General features: G+C 39.0%; 1 protein-coding gene across 1 annotated transcript; it reads right to left on the reverse strand.

Moving 5' to 3' along the window:
- Positions 1-979: 979 nt before the first annotated feature.
- Positions 980-4,638, reverse strand: LOC127788165 (protein DETOXIFICATION 53-like). The gene is made up of 2 exons (XM_052316278.1): positions 4,507-4,638; positions 980-2,484 (listed from the first exon to the last, which is right to left on the reverse strand). Exons 1-2 carry the CDS (start codon positions 4,636-4,638, stop codon positions 1,096-1,098), a joined length of 1,521 nt encoding a protein of 506 aa, XP_052172238.1. The 3' UTR covers positions 980-1,095.
- Between the last annotated feature and the right edge of the window lie 20,574 nt (positions 4,639-25,212).

Genomic DNA, 25,212 nt, shown 5'->3' on the forward strand with positions numbered 1-25,212 from the left:
ATTATAATTTTTTGGTATATATATATATATATGCATAAATAATATCATTTCTTAGGAAACTAGCGAGATTCATGAACTATTTTATTTTTAGGCTTTTATGCGCTATTGCTATAATAAATGGATGTAATCTCATTTGATAAGATAGTCTATGAATTATTTTGTTCTAATTTTATTTCAAGACTTGAAACATTAATGAAATTATGGGTTTATTTTAATTAATAAATTTGTTTGTAATTTCATATTTTGCGAAAATATTTAGAAACTAAATGTTAATTAGATAGAACCGAAACTGATCTGGTGTGACGGATTAATCATGGTTTGGTTTTATATATGTAATAGTTCAGTTACAGTTTTTATTTTTTTGAAACCGTTAAAAATGGTTCGATTACTGGATTTCTATAGAACCGGACCAATCCAAACCGTTGATACCCCTACTTTCATCCTCCATAATTAATCGAAGTAAAATTAATCATCACATGTATCTACTAAATAAAAATAGCAATGAAATTTTTTTTGATAAGGTTTCTTTTGTTAATTTTTTTTTCAGTTTTTTATACACATATACAGATAGCTTAGAAAAAAATTGGGCCCCCCTCAATTGTGGGCCTTGGGCTGGAGCTCTGGTAGCCTTGGGCTGGGGGGCCAATATTATGACATTGAAATGTTTTTAAAATTAACCTAAATCTTATAATTAAGTAATTTTAGAATTTTTATTAATGTATGCTAGGTTACCTTTTCGATAATAAAATTTATGAGAATTTAAAAAGGAGATTAAATTATAACAGAAATCAAAGTTTAGTAATTATAATAACAAAAATTAAAGTGAAATGACCAATTTGTTAGGAAGTGAAAAGTAAAAGGGTCACTACGGGCCGGCATAATTCACCCCTATACTTTTATAACTATTAAGTGAGTTGGTATAATAATGTAAGTGTATAAATTAAATTAAATTAAATGATAATTAATAACACACGCTGTTCATGGAAAAGCTGTGGATTACAAATTTGTGCTAGCCTGCTAGGTATACCATCCCCAACAGAATGAGGAAAAGAATGATATGAAGATTTACATTGAATTGTGCATGCCCAGCCGGAGCTACGATTCTGTCACCAGATTGGTACCCACATCCTCCTCTCCGGCTGCCAGAGTCAGCTCCTCCGCCCTTTTCGCCTGAAACCTCCAGTCAGTTTGGTACAAAACATACATCATCATCGACACACACGTATATTGAGCTGCAACCAGCCCCCACCAGAGCCCCCAGAAACCCATCTTCAGAGTGAATGCTAGCACCACTGAAACAGGCAGCCCCACCAGGTAAAACGACGCTAAATTCACCCGGACGCCAAGCTTCGGCCGAGCAGACCCCATGAGAACGCCGCACGCCGCCGTCTGCGGAGCATTTCCAACCTCCGCCAGTCCCAGCACTGGCAGAGCCTTTGAGATCAAAGCGAGAGTCTGTGGATCATCGGTGTACATCTTCCCCCACACCGATCTTAAAGCTAAAGAGGAACCGAAGGCAGCGAGGCCGTAGGCCAGGCCGATGCTCATCCCAATTATAGCGGCTCTCTGCGCGCGGGCTGCTTCTCCGGCCCCGAGCTCGTGCCCGACCCGCTGCGAAATGCCCAAGCTCAGTGCATAGGAGACTGAGTATATGGCGCCGGTTGTCTGAATCAAAACCCCCGTTGCTCCGACGGTGGATTGCGGGTTGTCTAGCAGCCCGCCAATGAACAATATGATCTCGTACCACCACCATTCCAGGCAAACCGAGCAAACACTGGGCAGAGCCAGGCTCAGCAGCGGCCACCACCCTTGAAGCGTAGAAATCAGGGTTGCACCCACCCATGGCTTGAGTGCCACTCTTGACAAAAAAGTGTATATCAGCAAGCCGATGTTCATGTTGAAGGAGTAACAAACCGAGCTCAAGGCAACGCCTTTGACTCCCAGATTGAGGTACCTGACTAGCAAGAAGTTGATGGGGAGGTGGAGGATCGTAGCACACGTCGCGACAACGGTGCCCGGCGAGTTGAGGCTCTGGGTTCTGAGGAATGAGCGGAGAGGGAGGAGGTGGGCTTGGGAAAGAAGCTCCGGAAGGGAGAAGAAGAGGTAAACCTTGGCGACTTGGGTGATAACCCGGTCCTGACCGAGCCGGAGGAAGACGGTTTCGACGTTTAGCCACAGGACGGAGATGGGAACAGAGACGGACAAGAGGAGCAGGAAGGTTTTGAGGTATGTTTGGCTGAGAACTGACCACCGCTTGGCCCCATAGGCTTGGGAGCAGATTGAGTCCATTGCCACGGCGAGGCCTTTCATGACGGAGAAGCCTGTGATGTTGGCAAATCCAATTCCAAGGGTGCCTCCGGCGAGCTCCATGTTCCCCATGCGGCCCAAGAAGAGCATGGAAATTATGGATTTGGAGTATATAAGCAAGGTTGTCAACATTATGGGGCATGCGGTTTTGGCCAGAATTTTGAGCTCTTCAGCCACCTGCAGTAATTATGTTCGTTAGGAAAGAGAAGCCATGGCCATTGCTAAAGAAATTACAGAGAAACTGAGATTTAATTTTCCTTCATTATCTTCGATTTTGGCAGAGAAAGAGACGAAAAAGCAATCAGAAATTAAAAATAGTCCTCCGATTAATACTTAATTTCCGAAGAAGCCGTCTGGGCACACGACCTTGACAATTTGTGTTACACTCGCTTTGATTTCAGTAGGCAGGGAATGGGAAGAAATAAAAAATCTACTCCAATGTTTTGGAATCAGTAATTTATGGAAAGAAAATAATGAAAATAAAATATTCCTATATTCTTCCAAGTATATATATATATATATCAGTAATTTTCTTTTTTTTTGGTTTATGATTTGAATCCAATAAATAGAATAATATTCCTATATTCTTCCAAATGCAACCTAAAAAGTAAAGCTAAGGACCTACAAATTCAAATACAAAAAAACGGGTAAATGGTCACAGTGCCCCTTAATAATTTCCAGGGACCTACTGCTTTGTTAAGAAATGGTTTCAGATTTTATCAAGTGCTCCATAAATTGACTAAGGCGGCTAACCATATACGAACAATTAAAAATTTATATAGAATTTGTATATAATATCTGTACTCAGAAGAATTAACCCAACAGAAACTGGACCACTGTCCAACTCAAGTGTGCGTTTAATTACAGCTATCTGCGTGCTGATCCAAGTTTATTTTAAGACATTAAGGGTACGTACAAGGCCCTAAAGAAAGATTTTAAGGGCACCACTAGCATAAGCATGCTTGAAAAAGAAGGTAAAGTTAATGGTCCCTTTGTCATTTGAAGCTCGATTGTTCCTAAATTACAACTCTGAACTGCTACTGCAGAATAAAGGCTACATAAACTTATGTTAACGCAAGGCTTTTAACGTGTAAAAGCCTACTATCCAGAAATTCTAAGTGGTACGAAACATATCATCCCACAGACTATCAATATATATATATATATGGTGTTAATTAACTACACATATTAGTTGTCAAACTGGCGGGTTAATTTTAAATTGTTTGGATCTTTTTAGGAAAAGGGTACCGGGGTTTCTGCATACATAATTTTTTTATTCACGGAAAGTGAGAAGATAAGAATTCTATGTATTTGTGATAAAAAAAAAAGAAGACAAAATAACAAATGATATTGTATCTAGTCATATTACAATATAGCATCTATTAATAAAGATAAAATCGATATGGAAGACCCAATTATAATGATTTGAATATGTAAAAAAAATATCAAAAACTGTACGTGATAGACAAGTTAATGAAACGGAAGATAGTTTTAGCTAAAGAGAAGAGAGAAAGACCCAAAAAAACATTTATTCAATAACACTTTAACTTGACCGAGGATAAAAATGTTAAAAGTTTAAGTTCATATAGACAACTTACATTTGAGACTAGGAATTGTTGTTATTGTAAGGCAATGTACTTATTAACATTCATCAAAAGAAAATAATCCATAAAAATATCATTGCTACAGTATCATATAATTTTTTTCTGTATAAAAGTTCAGTCTATTAGATAACATTTTTCCAATCAAATAGAGTTTACTTGACTAGTTATTTCTATGTTCTTAATTGAACTATTTTACCTAATTCTTTAAATGTGACTCACGTAGTAAGTAACTAACATTTCATTACAAAATTGAAGTTATGGGTTCCTCTCTTTAAAATTGTGTTCGGATCTTTTGACACCCTTTTATTTCTCATACACCGAAAAGAAATGAAAGTTTAGTTGGCTTAATAATATATATTTAGTTTAGTTGTAACTAGTGAATACTTGCTACTATATCTAATAACTATCTTTTTATTTTTTGGCTAATGAGCTAACATGTTATGCATAGTAATTATATTTGGAAAAGAAAAAAACGAAAACATTAATGCCCAAAATTTATGGGAATTATATAGAAGTTTCTCATACCCATCTCTAAAAAAGTAATAACCACTTTGTTGCGAGAGAACTGATAGAGAGAGGGGGGGGAGGAGGGTACCTCGCCCGCCGGAAACCGCCGGACATGACTGCGGAAGAATGAATTATCTGCTGTTTGCTTTCTCTCTTCTTCGCTTCTTGCCTCATCTGCTGCCGTATGCTCGACGCACTCAATTTCAAGAGATTCATTCATTGCGGATCGATGGACTGTGCCACCCACACAGAGAGATAGGGAGAGGGAGTAAAACTAGGTAGCGCTAGCTAGCTAGCTAGGGAGGGTTGTAAAATGAGGAAGGGATATTGAACAACTGTGAGAGAGACTTATAAATGATTAAAAATAACAAACAAACTGCGTGGAGTAGCAATGAAAAATACATACATATATAAAATAAAGGAGAACTAATAACCTTAAAATCTTCAAAGTGGTGTCAGCCTTCTTCGTCGTCCAGCGTTATTTGCAGAAGAGACTGGCTTTCATGTCATGAATGATCCATTCCATTGACAATTAAACCATTACTTTTGTTATATATGCATTGGGAGATGGGAAAAATTCCGACAACACGCCTATGAGCCTCTGTTATATACCCCAAACAAGTCAATATTTTATGTGCTTGAGACATGGACGCTCCTCTTTTCCAACATAATTCTTTTCTTTCGCCTTATTTTATCTACTAGAATTGTCCTTTACATTCATTGTCTTCGTTCTGAAAAGAGATAACCACAGGCTAGGCGAGGGCTGTAAAATAATTACATGAGATTGTGTGACCGTACCACGAGTACAATATCATATTAATTGTACTTTCTGTTACAAGTTGTGATGCATACGATGATGTCCGCCAAGGGATCCAGGGTTCCATCAAGGGAATATGTGGTTTTGTTTCTTTTCCCAAGTAAAATAACATTGATAAAGAGTAGCTTGACTAACTAGTGGCTTTATAATGAAAGGGTCCTGGGAGGTGCCAATTAACCATAGGATCCGTCAAAATATGAGAAGAATACAAGGATCTCAAACTTAACAGGTTGTAGGAGAAGCAACAGAAAATTTCCAATAGCTTACTGCCATCCAATCCGAACTATAAGAACCACAAGAGATGAACCTAAAATGAAGGCGATAATGAACTAACTAATGACAACCTGAAACACAATCCTAGATAAACTTACCGGGGGATGGGTAAGTTTATCCAGGAAAGAGAGAAACTTACCGGGGGATGGTAGATGCATTGAGACTAGCTCAAGCCACAACCCTAGATAAACTTCAGTAACAACAAACTAAGACCTTAAACAACCTACAACACAACTGGGACAATGCCACACAAACATGCAGGAAAAAAAAAAAAAAAACAGCTGGAATCAAGGCCAAGCTTTGAGAATTGCAACAGAGCTTCAGAAATATTTTCTGAAATCCAGCAAAAAAAATAGCAAAACCAAAACAGGAGCAACCTAAAAATAGGGCTTGTTGGGGCATACAATCCATCATTCACATCCATAAGCGTAAGAACTGCATCACGAGAAAAATCTCGGCATATATCTCATGGGCAATACATGGAGGCAATAGTAATGGTGTTCACAAAATCTTTAGAATTAGTTATTAACATATCCTCAGAGCACTGTGTAACACCTCACCTTTCTAAGCATATTATAACCTCTAACATAAAATGAAGCATAAACTTTCAATGAAAAATATCTTTATATACATTCAAATTGACTTCAAATAGCAAAATAATTTGTTCAAGATATAACAAAATAAGAGTACTTTTGTTGTCAAGATACAACAATAAATTTATTTGATTGAAAACCTCATTATCAAGCCACTTGAGTCCCACACAAACACTTCGATATTTAAGTTAGACAATGAAAATGATGAAGACCATATTAAACCAGTATTAGAGATGTACATTTTCTAGAATGAGAAACTGCTTATTTAATTAGTATTAGTGCCCTAAATGCTAGATTTATACTACATGTGATGAATGTAAATAGTACTAATGATGTAATTTTGTTCATATATATATATATTGACTTTCAGAATTAGCCGATCGTGATTCGTAGGCTGGCAATAAGAAAATGAGTCAAAATGCAAGAAGGAGAAACAAAATAGAATGTGCACAAGAAGTTTTTACGTGGTTCGGCCAGAATGATGCCTACTATATGACTGCTCTCTGGGTATTCTAGCAGAATAACAATATATTATTCTTCTTTTTTGTTCTTTTTGTACAATAGTTTTCGACCCCTATTTATAATGAGGGGTGTTTACAATTGCATAAAATCTAAAAGTGGAAGGATGACATCATGGAGACAAGATGTTCTTATCAATTCCATAAAATCGAGAGTGGGTTCCCAATACCAATGATTTGGTTCGTTTTAGATAAAGTAGATGGGTTCCTGCCTCTGATTTTTCAGTAGCAATGTTGTTGTGCAAATTGAACGATTAGGCCAATGAGCTAGAAGCATTGTTGGGAGCTAGCTTGGTTGGCCTGGGAGCTTCACTGGAGCTCCCTTGGTTCTACTGTCTGAGCTTGGGCCTTAAGGAGGTGTGATCTTATTCTGACAAGCTCGACTTTGGGCTTATTGGGCTTCTAGTGATTGGGCCGGTTTGTTGGGTCGTGTCCAGCCCATAAGAAGTGGTGTAGGAAATATCCATAACAATATATAAGGTTATATTTTCATTCATACTCTCTATTTTCCTTTATGAATGAGTCCCTAGATTTGTTGATAAAGATATGATTCTTAAGTGTTAAGAATAACGTGACATAGATTTCTTATAACACCTCGCCTCGCCGGGTGTGTCATTATAAGGAGTTACTGAGATTTTCGCTATACATAAGATCCACACACACGCGGTGTGACAAAAAGAACAATCTTCACATGCTAACAAAATCCCAAAACCCTAATCCAGCCTTTTTAATTGTTAAGACCAATAAATCTAAACTTAAACAAGGCATGACTTCACGCAACGAAAATAACATAACTTAATAACATAGGATACTACAACTGTTCATACAAATTGTCTTTCAAACAAAATAAGGATTACATAACTGCAAAACATAAATAACATCTATTATGCTCGTACTTTATCAATTCTATCAGATCACGTCCTCATCCTGTTGCGAGGGGCGGATGCAGAGGAGGGCTTGGGACTGGGCTATGCTTAGGAGTTTATATATATATATATTACTATTTATATATATATATATTTCTATTTATTATATATATTTTTACTATTTAATTGGGGCTGGCATGGGCTGAAGCCCGTGCTAGCCCCCCCTACATCCTCCCCTAGTTGCGACCCTCGTCTGGAACGTTTGAATGTTCCAGGGGTAAAACCCAAATTAGAGCCGCTTGTAGAACTTGGAATGTTTGAATATTCTAAAGACATAGTCCAATTAGAAGATAAACCTTTTAGTGAGAACTCTAAAATAGTTTATAGCAGTGCATGAACAGGTATATAACGTGTGAGGAAATAATGAGAACTATTCTGAAGTGCCTCGTAAACATGTCAGCCTCTTCCAACGAGAGCTTTCTCAACGGCGCACGCATAACGCCTCTCGGGAGGTCCCTAATCATGTCATCTCAACCTAACCTCATAGAACTCATGCAAACACCACATCCGTTGTGCCTTAGGCTCACGATCTTCCCCACGAGAGCTTTCTCGATGGCGCACGCACAGCTGATAGCATGCATATTTATACTATATTTTGGCATTTCACTTCAGTCTTATTAGGCCATTTGAAGTAATTTTTGCTAATCTTTCATTGTTTCTATTTTATTATACTTCAAATCGTCCCTTACACTATTTTCTATCTTACTTCTATGGATCCAGGCTTTAGGGAATATTGGATGGGCTAGAGAAGTGGCTCAACTAAAGGAGCTTGGGCTCACTTTCAAGGAGCAGACTTGGGCTGCTCAATTTTGCTATTTTTGGGCTCACTTATTTTCTGTTGGGCTAGGCCCAACCCTAGCTTCCTAGCTCTTCATTTCTTAGCCATGTATTTAAGGCCTCTTAGCACTTATTTCAGAAAGAGGAGAAGAGAGAAAAGAAAGAGGATTCTGGCCGTTTTTGATTGTTAGCATTTTTCTGTTTCCTTCATCTTTTGTTCCACTTTGTTTTCCTTGCTGTAATGATAGGCTAGAGCATTTGTAACCGGTTGTGTATCTTGAATCCATGTGGAATCTGAGTCCCGGATGAGCTATAAAAACCTGGTTTGTTTGTTTTAATCTTGTTCATTTCCATTTGGTTTAGTTTGAGCAGATTTGTGAATGCATGGAGTTCATGGCAGGTTTGTGTGAATTTGTATGGTTTCATTTTCTGTTAAATGCTTAAGAGAACAGAATGTTATAGCCGGTTGGTATAACATCTCGGAAATGAATATTATGTGCTTGAACGGTTGTTCTTGCATAGGTCCGGATAGGTTGAATAGAGAGTGGATGGTTGCATTTTGTTTATAAGAGGTTTCTATATTCATTTTGTTATTCCAATCATTCTAATCCTTGGACGGTTGTTGGGGATGCTTTAAGTTTGATATCCAGAGATTAAAACACCTAACAAGCTAAGATTTATAGAGTGGATGAGGAAGATTTCATAGAGGGGACAAATACACAGCCGGTTGCATTTCTTGTACTGATTTTTCACCCATCCTTGTTTTTCTGTTTTGTTAATTAGTTTTCTGTCAAACCCCCCCCCCCCCCCAAACAAACTGTTGGTTATATTGGTTCTTCTTGTTCATAGAGAAAAGTGAGGCTCCTTGTGAGAGATGACTTAGGGTGCACTTTGCTGCAAACTAGAGAAGAGACATATAGATCTCTAATTCTGGAGTGGTTCGACAATCGCTGGCCAACAGCGCCTCTCGAGGGATATCCCAACTTTTGCCCTCGAACAACAACAGATAGGTACAATAGTATGGCCACACGGATTTTATAAATCCAACAGTTGAAAACCAACAACATATATTTCTAAGAAAACACATTTCATATATGAAACATGATTTACGTAAAAGAACAATAGGATTTTTGCATATTGGAATGTTACACAAAACACGTTTCATGTAATCAGAGCTTTACACAAAAATAGGAGTTTGAGTATCAGAGTCTCAAATAAGAGAACAAAAATAGAATTTGGAGTATAGGAGTCTCACATTGAACGTAATTCGGGATTCCTCGAAATTCATGCAAATCTCCAAGTCTTTTTACCAAACCACCTCCTCACACGCCTTCACGTGCTGCCTAAGTGCTTTTTCTTCTCTAGGAACAAAAACCCTCTATCCACTAAACTCGAATCACTCTCGTCCAGCATAAATTTATCACAACTTTGAATGAGAAAACCCTTAGCCATGAACACCCGATTTATAGTGCTAGGATTATGTAGTAATCATATCAAACCTTACCAAATCTTATCCTTAAAGTCATCATGAGGTTTCATCTCCTATCTCCAAGTGGCCAAATGAGTGCTTGACACATGTCCCAAAATTGGAGACTAAGCAAACTTCTATAGCCAATCACGCGTTACTACCTTGCGAGGTCATCATGAGTCTTATTCGCTACCTCAAAGGAGTCATTATGCATCATCATGAGTGCTTGCCACATGTTCCTAGTTTGGAGACTAAGAAAACTTGGAGGCTAAGTCTTGAACATCAAAGTGATTCAAAGGTGGATTTAATAATGTTTGAAATCCAAAGTTGGATTGAAATGTAAACTCACGTACGCACATTCTCAGCTATTTACACCTTTTCCCTGCCACCTAATGCTTTGATTTGTGTGCCTCATCATGACTTGTAATTGTTAGTTAGCCTAATTCGTTACCCTAATGATCCAGTCGTGAAGTTTCAAGAATTACACTTTGGCCCAAATTTTTCAGGCAATTGCATTTAAACCCTTTTCAACTTAGTCTCGGGGCTAATTTTTAATTACATTATAGTCCCTGAAAAAAGGTTTAATTATGCTAATACCCCTAATTTTTAGATGAATTACATTTTTACCTAAACTTCAATATTTATGATTTTGCCCCTAGCTCAAAAACTGAACTTTTGTCTCTAGACTTCCACAATCCCTTGAAATATCATATTTCCTCAAGTATCTAAGTCTAAAAATCTCGAGTATTACATCATTTATGATCATTTAGTTTTTCAGGCAGAAATTAGCTATACTGAAAAAATTGTCTTTGTTTCGATTGCTTTCAGTGTCGTAAATCCCGTCTCAAGATACTCGTCAATGATATACCTTTTTCCTTAGATATTTACGTTTTGGGGTACTCCTTTCCATCGATTCAATAATTTATTTTGCTGTCAAGCCATTGTTTCAATATTTTAAACTCACTTAAAATACTTAACAACCTTACGAAAATATGGGGTATTACACTTACCTTGATAACCTAAAGCTCACTCCGTGAGCCTCATTCCTTATGACTTTATATCTCTTACGACCAAAGAGAATCACAAATTAAACTAACTCTTTAAGCCTTATGATCTTACCCCACAAGATCGCACCTCATGGCTTTTCAACCAAAAATTTGAAAGACCTATCTTTCCATAACAATGGATCCAAGTCCATCCTAAATCACCAAGTCGACAAGCTCATCCATTTCTTAACGATCTGACTAGCATCAATCCCTCAATCCATAACCGTCATGTTAAATCTAGCTTAAATTCTGACACCCATCATTTGAAGCACATACTATCACCCTCCAGGTGAGTCTAGACCTCATGTCTCTCTTTGCATACCCACATATGCATTCAGACACTACGCCCAACCCGACCTTCCAACACGTCTTACTCGGGCTCCCAAGATTTTGGGATTACAACCTGGGGCCTCTACATCACTCATCACGCCCCTCACCTACTCGACATCTACAGTTGGCATTTCCTTCACCTGCACAGCCCATGGATGTCCTATTGCCACAATCTCACCTATCACTTCACTCGGCCCACATAACCCGTTCATACCCTTCATTAGGTGACCTCCTCATCACCTCAACAAGGATCTCGTGACCATAGGCATCTTCCTTGACCCCAAGCATCACAATAAGAGTATATTCCCTCCTCATCTCCAGTGACCTTAAGCGTCCCACCTAACCCCAAGCGTCATAATGGGGATTTGATTGACCCCTCATCCATTAACACATGAACGGTTTCTTGGCCCTTCACAACATGGATTGTTAATCTTATAGCTTTCGTACGCATATCAATACATGCCCAACTCATTCATCCCCAATCTGGATTCCTCTGAATCCCAACTCGACTCGCTAGGGATTTTTCATCTCATACAAATGCCCACTAGGGTCCATTTGCCACACACCTATCCTTCATTAGGTTGTACCTCGTTTCATCTTGAAACCAAATAGGGTCCACTCGTACTCGAGGTACATCCCCTCTAGGATCATCATAACGATATGATCATCTCTTACTATATACATCTAACATGCATACATCACCCACGACTCCCCTCGGAGTTCTTCCTAAAGCTACTTACGTCATGCCTTCACTGGCCATGACATGCATATGCATTACATGCATGCTTCACCCAGAGCCTCACTGCAAGTAACCTTACTCCTTTCCTAGAGCTCATCACATGGCCTGTCGATGACTTCTTTCCTTGAGCCTCTAGCCAACTCCCACTATAGCTCACTTTATCTCAAGTACACAAACCTTATCACACCACTTCTAAGGAAAAAACTATATTCCCTCTATCATGCTTGGCTACTTCCCCAACATAGGGGCGCTCCACTAATCCCCTCTCGAATTAGTCATGCCTTGGGCTCTCCTTGCCCCATCATGACTCTTGTCATGACTTAACTTCGTGTCCCCACACAAGCCTCAACACTCCTATCTCAAGGAATTCTCATCCTTATAACACTTCATATCCCTCAAATTCCCACATTTGGTTTTCTTGACACCAACACCCACATTTGGATTTTTGATTCCTCATTACTCCGACTCGTATACCACTTACGGGTATATCATCTCAACCCATGGTATTTCTTATCTCTATAGCAGGAATATCCGAACATACCTTTCAAACCATCACAGACCTCAACGTTTCGACCCAATCCCTAGAGTCCTCAGACCACATGCCCATACTTTTGAGATCATTGAATTAACCTCACATTAAAATCTTGAAATTTCAAACCAACTATTCCCAACCCCAACTCAGCAGTTAGAACATTTCGACTTACATCCAAATTATGCTAGACATCCTCGACTCATAACTCTGGCAATTTCGCTCACATCAACCACTTAACCGACCATACCTAACAACACCAATCGCTAGCTTTCCCCATTCATATTGCTAGCCATGCTCTGATACCAACCGTGATGACCCGCTCCCACCTACGAGCGCCACCAGTGAATAATCAACTAAATTCCTCACACGCTAAGCCATTAATGAAGAGATGGACTATGCTTCAACAAGAAACGCCCTAGGTGGGGACTAGGCCTCGTCCTTCTCTTTGCACCACTCAAGGAATCTATCTCCAAAGAATAAAAAGAAGCACAGCGGAAGGAACCCGAAACTTGAGTGAGCTTCACCTTTCTTTATCTCGTCTCACAACAAGCCAAAGGTGACCTAGATACAAAATATAACATATCACAAATCTGCTGAGTATTGGGGTTTTATGGGTCATTTTCAAGCTCAACCTTGGCTCAACCACACAAACACCATATACAATAAGAAATTGGCATAATCACACATACACCACGCTGATTACAATAAAACTAGATACATCTAATGTCTAACAACATATACATTTAACACATTTGAATATATATACATGAACATATGCAACATACAAAGCTCAAGAAACATTGCTAGTTGCCACATCATCCTCCTAACATCATCCTTGCTTCCATCTAAACTGACAACATCTACAACACGAGGTAAAACCTCATGAGTCATAAAGACTCAGTAAGGGTGTAAATGAATGTAAATAAGATAATATATGAGATGCAATGACAAGTCAATATGCATGAATGGTGAGGCATCACTGCCCTCTGAACCCACTCGTTCGAGACATTAACCTCCCATATTACCCCTAGCATGCATCTAGTCTCTTCCATGGCCATAGGACTCCACTAGACCACTTATAGAACATGCACAACACACAACTACACACAACATATATTCCTCGATTTTATAAAATATTCGTAAGGCTGCCACCCATGGGGTTATCCCTTACCTAGCTCGAAGCCTCTTCTGCTTAGAGCGAGAATGCCCGCTTGACTTCGAGCTTTTCTAGGATCACCGCCTCCTCGGTCGAACCTAGATACGATCACACAAAAATCCCACTACATCAGAAATTAAACCAGGGCCTATGTTTTGCCATACCTTGCAAAAACCCACCCATTAATAATTTCTGAACAACCTCAACCAATGGTTTAATCCAACCAACGCTTAACATTATCTCACATAATGCCAATAACTAGAAAAGAATTAATTAATTTAATTACCTTAACAAATTTGGAGGAGAAATCTGGTCGGACACCTCCCTAGTTGCCACCATGCTCCTAGATTCTAATTTCGAGCCTCTGACACACTCCTTGAGGCATAAATTAATTTTTAAAATTTTTCCCAATTTTTTTTTGAAATTTTTCGAGATTTTCTCCTATTTTCCATATTTTTTCTTATTTTCTTTTCTTTTCTTTTTCTTTTTCTTATTTTTTCTCTTTCTTCTCCACCTTCTTCCCCCTTTTCTCGCGCACGCTGCTCCTGCGCATGACCGCCTCTGCTACTAGTGCAACCTTTACCGTTCGCCACTAATCGCACCGTGTCTGCTGCCGATAGCCGCCACAGCCGCGAGCCACCGCAACAGCCTCCCCTGTGCTTTGCAGCTCTAGCGCACCCGACCGCTGCAGTTACCTCTATCTCCGGCTACTGATGTCCTTGGCCGCTGCACTGCGAGCCACCAGCCGCCTCGTTGCGACCACGGCCGACCGCCTCCTTCCAATGCAACTCCGATCGCTGTTGATGGCGTTGTAACCAGTCATCGACCGTAACACAGCCATGGCCACTCACCCTTGCTCTCTAGCTGCTTCCTCTGGCTAGAGACGTCGCCACTTTAGGCCGCCATCGGTCGGCCAACCACCATCTCCTAGCTCTCTCTCTCTCTCTCTCACGAATTCTCTACCTCCCTTTTCACCTCCGTGTTCTCGCTTTCTCGGCCAAGCTCTGTAAATGGGAGAAGGAATTTCAAAATTTAATTGCAACTTCAGTGTTGCAAACTTAGCCCCCAATCCACTTATATATATATCTATCACATTTACCCTTCAATTATTTATTAATTCTACTTGAGGAGTTAACTAATTGCACTTGAGCCCTCTAAGCCTTAATTAATAATAATCAAGCCACACCAAATCTTGATTTCTCTAAAATTAATTACTGGGAATTACTCAATAAAATCAATTTAGTCCCAGTGCCCACACAAGACCTTTTCTCTGCTCGAAAATACTTTAGGGTTTCCTTATTCACAAAACTGGACCACCCCTAGGCTCTTCTCGGCTTCTCGAAGGCCCCTTACAACCATTCAATATCGTCAACAATTCAAACTTATACAAAAATTATTCCAAAAACTATTCTCAGCCTGATTGCTTTCAGCGTCATTAGCCTCACCTCGAGAAACTCACCAATCTCATGCCCTCTTTCTTGGACATCCAAGTCCCAGGGCATTCCCTGTCATCGATTCATAATTTTATTAATTAATTTCTTGAAACTCACTTTTTAGGCTCTCCGGACAACCCAAGGTCCTATAAAGATAACTGAAAATTATTTATTTCTAATATCATATAATAGGAGGTATTATAGTTAGGGTTGATGGAATACGAGCATGATAGTCGTTTTTTTTATATTTTTGAAGTATGTAATTGTGGCGCCCTCACCCTTAAGTACCCTAGCTCAGGGACCCAAGGAGGAAGTGTCAATAAGGATGGTACTTAATACTCACATAAATAGAAATGCCAAACAACAGAACTAGAAACCCCCGATAAGGGTACAAAAATAACATACATATATGTGGAAAATCTATGTACGTCAGGGTCATATATACATAATAAATCTCAAAATACACTGATTTGACCAGTACATAACAAAACAACAAAAGTTGACATCAAAAGACGCCCTGAACTCTGGACTACTTTGTACATGTCTAAGCTCAGCACTCAGACTCCACTAGGCCCGACATCCGCTCTAGCCTTGCCCTTACCTAGAATGACTCAAGCAAAGTGAGCCGCAAGGCCCAACAAGCAATATAAAATAATTGAAAGATGAAATAAGTGAACTGAAACATAAGATTGTGAGACATGAAAAGATAACTGAATCTCACACATTGCATATCTGAAATATACCATACTCATGGAAAGCTAAAACCCACTAAAAACTGGCATGGGCCATGATATCACATGCAATATACTGCTAACACCCACAATAAACTAATGTGGGGCTCTGAAATGTCATGTAACTAAAACATGACACATGCTTATATAATAAATACATAATCAGGATGCATGCAATAAATAAATAACCTTCGGAGCCATTAAGCCCCGCACTGATTTGATCTATGGGGTTCACATACCACACAAGCCCGGCCCCTAATAGCCCATCAGCTGATTGACGTGTGTATGCCCCAGCGGAATAATCCGCAGCATGCTTTACCCACTCAACGCAAAATATAGGCGCGCTAACCTTGATAATAATAATCCATGAATAAACCCATGCTTGCACACCTCATCGTGAACCCATGTATGTATAGTAATCTTAAACTTTAACCATGCATTTAATCATACTTAAATAAGATAGCTTGCTCTAATCATGTAAAATGCTCCATAAAATACCTCATAAAATTCTCTTACATTTATATAAATCATACGTGTAATGCATAGTCGAATCTGGAGATTTTCGTGAAGCATATTCGGACATGGGGGCATTATTTAAAAAAAATAGAAGTTGGACAATTTTGACATCCCTCGATATTTTGGGAATAACTCTCTCATCTGAACTCAGATTAAGCTGATTCAAGATGATATGAAAAGACAAGAGGAAGATCAACAACCTTCATGTTTTAAGTTTTGAGATATTCGGACTGTAACAGGGTCAAAATTGAGCTACAAAGTGAAAATAGAGTGTTGGAATTGACTGTAATTTTACTATTCATCATCCTCTTGGCGAAGCCAAATTTAAAACTCCGCCAACTTTGAAACTGTATAAAAAATAGCATCATCCCCAATGGAATAGGGTAAACAAGACCCCTTGGACCGATTACAATGAATTTTAACCACAGAACGAGATCAAACGAAGCTTTTGATACAAAATGATATATTTATATATATATATGTACAATTGGAAAAACATAGTTGTATGGATGAGATGCTTGCTTTTTCTTGCTTCTAACTTGCTGATAAACCACCTAAGCTTGCTAACTCTTAAAGAGACAAAGAAACAAAGACGCCCAAAAAACTCTCTACTTCCTTCGCGTATTCCTTTGTCTAATGGCCGAAAATTTCACCACTTCCTCATCTCTCTGTTAGATGAATACATACACATGGGCTCTTTGGGTGCAAATAATTCACATGAAATGATTCCAAAAGTAGCAATCACACATGCTTGGAAGCATTCAAAAGCTGGAAGAAGGAACTTGGTCGCCAACTCACGCGCACTACTCTCTGCCTCCACACAATTAAACCCACATCACTTATATAATATAACACTTACATCACATAATTAACTTAATAACATAATTTATTTATTTAACAATCTCCACATATTACATAAATCACCATGTACTCTTACACTAGATATCACAATATTTCTGGGGTATTACAAGTTCTTCGCCCCTAAAAGAATTTGGTCCTCTAAATTCGTACCTGGTCATATAAATAACTGGGGATAGGATTGCTACATCTTCTCCTCTAACTCCCATGTAGCTTCCTCAGGATTATGCTGCTGCCACTGCACCTTCACATATAGAATGGTTTGAGTCCTCAATACCTTCTCCTTACGGTCTAGGATACAAAGAGGCTCCTTCCCATAAGACACGTCCTCCTAGACCTCAAGAGACTAATAGTCAATAACATGCTTGGGATCCAACACATAATTCTGTAACATCAATACATGAAACACATTATGAACATGAGACAAACGTGGTGGCAAAGCTAAGCGGTAGGCAACTGACCTTACACGTTCAAGAATCTCAAATGACCCAATATACTGAGGGCTAAGCTTCCCCGATAAGCCAAAACATCTTATGCCTTTCATAAGCATAACTTGCAACTAAAAAAAGTCACTAACATCAAACTCAAGCGCTCGGCGACGCTTGTTAGCATAACTCCTCTGCTTGTCTTAGGTAACTTTCATTCGTGCCCTGATAAGCTGAATCTTCTCTATCGTGAGCTCCACCAATTCCGGTCCCAACAACGCTCTATCACCCGGTTCCTCCCAACATAACGGTGATATGGATAGGCAACCTTATAAGGCCTCGTATAGTGGCATCCCAATACTGGCATGAAAACTGTTATTGTAGGAAAACTCGATCAACGGGAGGTGATCACACCAACTGCCATGAAAATCCAAGACATAGGCTCTCAACATATCCTCCAGTGTCTAGATGGTACGCTCTGTCTGTGGATGGAATGTCATACTAAACCGTAACTGTGTGCCCAATGCCTCTTATAACGCCCTCCAAAAATGCGAAGTAAATCTGGAGTCTCTATCCGACACAATGTTAGAGGGCACCCCATGCAACCTTACTACCTCATCAATATACAGTGTTGCCAACTAGTTCAGAGAATAGGTCTTCTTCACTGGAAAAAAATGTGTTGTCTTCGTCAGCCTATCAACAATAACCCATATAACATCGTGACCTTTCATAGTCCGAGGCAAACCTGACATAAAGTTCATAGATATACTGTCCCATTTCCACTCTGGAATGGGTAAGGACTGTAACGTACATGCAGGTCTCTAATGCTCAGCCTTTACCTGTTGACAAATAAGACATTGCGACACATACTTTGCAATATCCCTCTCCATGCCATCCCACCAAAACCTCCGTCATAATGTCTGGTACATCTTCATCACACCTGGGTGAATGGTGTAACGAGATCTATGTGCTTCAGTCAGAATTTCTAACTTGATAGCTTCAACATCTGGAACACAAATCCTGTCATGATACAAGAACAGGTCATCCCCTCGCTGACTGTAACCCAAAGGGGTAAATCTCTCCATATCATCCAAAATCTTAGCCAACAAGATATCACCACTCTAGTGCACACGAATCCTGTCAGTCAACTTTGGCTGAACTCTTAAATAAACACAATGCACAATGACCTTCTCCCCAAGAGGAGTAATGGCTAACTCACTCATCTGCTACAACAGCCCCCACTTATGCACCATCATCATAGCCATAGACGCACTGCGTTGACTCAGTGCATCAGCTACAATATTAGCCTTACCTGGATGGTACACAATCTCGAGATCATAATCCTTAAGCAACTCAAGCCAATGCCTTTGCCTTATATTAAGTTTTTTCTGGGAGAACAAATATTTAAGACTTTTATGATCCGTAAAAATGTCAACCTTCTTACCACACAGATAGTGTCGCCATATCTTCAAAGCAAATACAACTGTGGCTAGCTCTAGGTCATGCGTAGGATAATTCATCTCATGTTTCTTCAACTGTTTAGAAGCGTAAGCATTCACACGACCATCCTACATCAAAACATAACCTAGGCCTGAATAAGATGTATCACTATAAATGATGAACTTTACCTCACTCTTAGGGATAGCCAACACTGGCGTGGAAGTCAAACGCCACTTGAGTTCTTGAAAACTCTCTTCACAGGCTTCACTCCAAACAAACTTCTCCCATTTCCTCATTAATTTGGTCATAGGCAAGGCTAGGTGAGCAAACCCCTCAATGAATCTCCGGTAATAACCTGCAAGTCCAAGAAAACTCTGAATCTCAGTCATTGTGCTAGGCCTCGGCCATTCAACTACAACTCTCGTCTTCTCAGGATCAACTGCAATACCTTCCCCGGAGACAATATGGCCCAGAAAACCAACTTGTTTCTGCCAGAAGTCACACTTGCTCAACTTCGCATAAAGATGCTTCTCTCGTAACCTCTGTAAAACATTCTGAAGATGGACTTCATGCTCCTCAAGACTTGGTGAGTACACTAGAATATCATTAATAAAAATAATAACAAAGCAATCTAGGTACTCCCGGAACACTCGGTGCATAAGATCCATAAAGATAGCTGGGGCATTAGTGAGCCTAAACGGCATCACTACAAACTCATAATACCCATACCGTGTGCGAAATGCTATCTTCGCTATGTCCTCTCTCACCCGAACCTGATCTCAAATCAATCCTCAAAAATATCGAAGCTCCCTGAAGCTGGTCCAATAGGTCATCTACACATGGAAGAGGATACTTGTTTTTCTGAGTCACTTGATTCAGTTGCCGGTAATCAATACATAGCCTCAATGACCCGTCTTTCTTCTGCACGAACAACACCGGTGCTCCCCACAGTGAAGTGCTAGGCCGAATAAAGCCTTTATCTATCAATTCTTGCAACTGCATCTTTAGTTCCTTTAATTCATTAGGAGCCATCTTATACGGTGTCTTGGAAATAGGTTGAGTCCCTGGCATCAACTCCACTGAGAAATCAATCTCCCTCTAAGGAGGTAATCTTGGCAATGTTGGGAACCGGCCAACCGTGTAGCTTCGATTCTGCCTTCTTTGATCCGTAGAGTTGCAAGCGCAAACTCCTCCAAGTCGGTCCACACGATCGACCCTTTTCCACGACGCCTCGAGTAGTACTATCAAACCCTAGGCGCCTCCAAGAGAGATCCAAATTTTTCGTCTTATTTTTCAGCTTCTTAAGTGGCCTTTCTATAGAGTAAAAACCCTAATTATGCCTTTGAAAAACCCTAAACGATTTAGGTCTGGCCCATAATCATATTGGGCCGTATCTCTCTTTTAAATTATGGAACGGGCTCGACCTAAGTGTGTAACCCCTTAGGTCCACCATTGGGCTAGATGTAGGCCAACTGTATTGGGTTATATGAAGGCCCAACTCATTAGATAATTAAACTCTTTAATTAAACTTATGGGCTTCTTAATTAGCACATCTTATGGGCTTCTTAATTAAACTCTTTAATTAATAGTTTTAGAATTAATCAAATTAATTCTAAAACCCTACATATCATGGTTAACGTCTGGCAACATGCCATGAATACCTAACCAACGATGAAAAAACATGGACCTTTTCAATTGCAAATACTGTGCAGTAAAATCCTTTCATCAATCTATGTCCCGATTGAATTTAGGGTATGGTTTTATGACGAAACCCTAATCATTCAATAATTATGTATCCATTCCAGATTTATGACTTGATAGGTGCATTTTGATTTCCACCTCACCTTGGCCAAGGTTTTCCTCAGTCATGAAATCATTGGAATACACAGGACATCTTCTCATCTTATCGATAAGTGATGAATTCTATTTCGACATCCACAACCCTTCATATGTGATAAGGTTACGCCCAGTGATAATTTGTTAATGACTCCATTGGAATCCAAAAAAGAACCAAAGCGTAACCAGTCAAATATAAGACTACCATGATGTCTCAAGTCTAAGGACCAATCTGCACTATTGCAACACAGAAATTCCAATTCGACAATAAACAATTACCATTAGGAATTCTGTAGCGGGTCACTTCAGTGTACTTATTCTTGTAATAAGCACCCACATATATGCACTAGTGTCCACACACCAATGTCTATGAAACAAGACATTCTCCTAATTGAGCATGCATCATATATGCTAGTCTATCCGAGTTATTAGTGTCCAATCCTAATAACTCTATGACTAGGAACATTTAAGATCAAGGCTTATAAGGAATATGTTTCATGATCGTCATCTCTATGCATGACCATATTCCATGAGCCTATTTGATCTATAGAGTTTGTCAAGAATGGAAATAATAAAGACAACCATCAATGACAAATAAAACATAATGCCTTACAATAATAATTGATTGAAGATAAAGAGTCACAATGAAAAAAATATGATGAATTACATGTAAATATAATTGGCTTGTGGGGCATAACTCTAACAATCTCCCACTTGCCCTAAAGCCAATTTCCCATGTATCTTAAGCCCATCTTCTCAAGATGACGTTCAAACACTTGTTGTGACAATGGTTTTGTAAGGGGATCTGCTACATTCTCCGCTGATACAACTTTCTCCATTTTGATGTCATCACGGCCAATTATCTCACGGATTAAATGATATCTCCGCAATATGTGTTTGGATCTTTGATAGGACCTCGGTTCCTTTGCTTGAGCAATGGCACCATTGTTATAACAGTATACTAGAACTGGATCAACAATAGTAGGAACCACTCCCAATGCTAAGATAAAATTTATCATCCAAACTGCTTCCTTTGCAGCATCAGATGCTGCAATATATTCAGCCTCAGTGGTAGAATCTGTAGTAGTTTATTGTTTGGAACTCTTCCAACAAACTGCTCCACCATTAAGGGTGAATACATAACTTGACACAGATTTTGAGTCATCTACATCAGGCTGAAAACTTGAATCCGTAAAACATTCCAGTTTCAGTTCTCCTCCTCCATAAACCATGAAAGTGTCTTTTGTCCTTCTCAAGTACTTAAGAATCCCTTTCACAGCTTTCCAATGCTCCTCACCTGGATTAGACTGATATCTGCTCGTGACACTCAGAGCATGTGCGACATCAGGTCTAATACATAGCATAGCATACATTATGCTACCTATAGCAGAAGCATAGGGTATAGATGCCATTCTTTTCCTCTCCTCTGGAGTCTTTGGAGACATAGACTTGGAAAGAGAAATCCCATGGCGTATTGGAAGAAATCCTCTTTTAGATCCTTCCATGTTAAACCTTTTTAACATTTTATCTATATACATTGATTGGGACAATCCAAGCATCCTTTTTGATCTATCTCTATAGATCTTAATCCCCAAAATATAAGATGCTTCGCCCAAATCTTTCATGGAGAAATTAGTAGATAACCAGGCTTTTGTTGCTTGTAACATACCTACGTCATTCCCAATGAGTAGTATGTCATCAACATAAAGCACCAGAAAAGTGACTGCACTCCCACTAACCTTCTTGTACACACATGGTTCATCCAAGTTTCTGATGAAATCAAACAATTTGATTGTCTCATCAAAACGAATGTTCCAACTCCGGGAAGCTTGTTTTAGTCCATAAATGGACCTTTGAAGCTTGCAGACTTTATGTTCATTTCCATTGGATATGAATCCCTCTGGCTGTACCATATAAATATCCTCCTTAATGTCACCATTAAGGAAGGTCGTTTTCACATCCATTTGCCATATCTCATAGTCATAATATGTAGCTATGGCAAGTAAAATCCGAATGGATTTAAGCATCCCAACTGGTGAAAAGGTTTCCTCAAAATCTATACCTTGAGTTTGAGTGTAACCCTTTGCCACCAAACAAGCTTTATAAGTCTCTACTTTTCCATCAACTCCAAGCTTTCGCTTGTAGATCCATTTACAGCCAATAGGTACAATACCTTTAGGAGGATCTACCAAAGTCCACACTTTGTTAGAGTACATGGAATCCATTTCGAATTTCATAGCTTCTTTCCATTTTCCCTGAGTCGATATCAGATATCGCCTCCTTGTAGGTTCTTGGATCCTCATCCAATAGAAGGTTATCCTCATTACCCTCAACTAAGAACCCATACTTATCAGGAGGTCTTGAGATCCTTTGGGATCTTCGTGGAGATTGTGTACTTTGAGGTTCAAAGTTATTTTCTGCTTCCACCTGTGGGATAGTAGTTTGTGATTCTTGAATTTCTTCAAGATCTATCATATTGCCATTATTCCCATCTAATAGGAATTTCTTTTCTAGAAAAGTGGCATTCCTTGAAACAAACACCTTTTGTTCAACAGGATGATAGAAATAATATCCAATTGATTCTTTTGGATATCCCACAAACTTACACTTAGTGGATCTAGTATCCAACTTATCTCCCACTATTTTCTTAACATAGGTAGGACAACCCCATATTCTTAAATATTTGTAACTGGGTGTCTTACCAAACCACATCTCATATGGTGTCTTAGGCACTGATTTAGAGGGAACTCTATTCAGTAAATGGGCAGCTGTCTCAAGAGCATAACCCCAAAAGGATAAAGAGAGATCAGCGAAACTCATCATGGATCTAACCATATCTAATAAGGTTCGATTCCTTCGTTTAGAAACCCCATTTAGTTGTGGTGTTCCTGGTGGAGTCCACTGGGAGAGAATCCCATTCTCTTTAAGATGATCAATGAATATTGTACTTAAGTATTCTCCCCCTTGATCAGATCGAAGGATCTTAATACTTTTTCCTGTTTGTTTTTCTACTTCATTCCTGAATTTTTTGAACTTTTCAAAGGTTTCTGACTTGTGCTTCATAAGGTATACATAGCCATACCGTGAGAAATCATTGGTGAAGGTAATAAAGTATGAAAAACCACCCTTGCACTAATATTTAGTGGCCCACAGACATCTGAATGGATCAAATCCAATAGATTAGATGCACGCTCCACTTGTCCAACAAATGGAGATTTCGTCATCTTTCCTTTAAGACACGATTCACAAGTTGGAAGTGACTGTAAGTCAAACAAGTTCAATAGCCCATTTTTAACCAACTCATTTATCCTGTCTTTGGAAATATGACCTAATCTCAAATGCCACATGTAAGCATAATTTTGATCATCAGCCTTTCTTTTGTTACTTTGTTGTAGACAAATCATGGAATCTTTAGTTTGAACAGAATACAAATTATTTTATAATGCACCAGTGCCATATGAAAAACCATTTTTGAAAATAGAACAAACTCCATTTGCAATTGTAAAATTAAAACCTTCCTTGTCCAGAACAGGAATAGAAATAATGTTCTTGATAATGTCTAGCACATAAAAATAATCATTCAAAACTAACTTTATTCCAGATTCTAAAGCTAAATAAACTATCCCTATGGCTATAGCAGCAACTCTTGCTCCATTCCCAAGCCGTAGAGAAGCCTCATCTTTATTTAGCTTCCTGCTTGTTGTCATCAACTGCAAATCATTGCAAATATGACTACCACATCCGGTATCTAATACCCAAGAAGCATCATTAACTGAAAGGTTAATTTCAACAAAGTACATACCTGAATCAGAACGTTTTTGTTTCAGTTCTGCAAGATAAGTCTTGCAATTCCTTTTCCAGTGCCCAAGCTTTCCACAATGGAAGCAATTTCCTTTCTCTGACTAACTTGGCTTTGCTTTCTTAACTCCACCCTTAGGCTTTGTCTTCCCCTTTTGAGAACTCTTCTCCTTTCCTTGCTTTGACCAATTCTTTAGAGGAATGTGAGGAACCAATGAGCATGATAGGTTTATTCTTCTTCATTGTCATTTTAGCAATTTTCAACATGTTAAGCAACTCAGGAAGAATAGTTTCAAGCTTATGCATATTGAAGTTCATGATAAAATGATCAAATGAATCAGGAAGAGATTGTAAAATAAGATCTACATATAGATCATTATCCATGACAACATTCAAAGACTCAAGCTTTTCAATCAGGCTTATCATCTTCAATACATGAGTATTAACAAATTCACTATCCGTCATACGGGCCCTGAAAAGCTCCTTTGAGATCTGATATCTCACATGTCTAGTCTGCTCACCATACAACTCTTGTAGGTGCAAATGAATCTCTGCTGCATGCTCCATTTTCTCGTGCTGCTT

The sequence above is a fragment of the Diospyros lotus genome, chromosome 13 (genome assembly GCF_014633365.1).
Source record: "Diospyros lotus cultivar Yz01 chromosome 13, ASM1463336v1, whole genome shotgun sequence".
In the NCBI taxonomy this organism is placed as follows: domain Eukaryota; kingdom Viridiplantae; phylum Streptophyta; class Magnoliopsida; order Ericales; family Ebenaceae; genus Diospyros; species Diospyros lotus.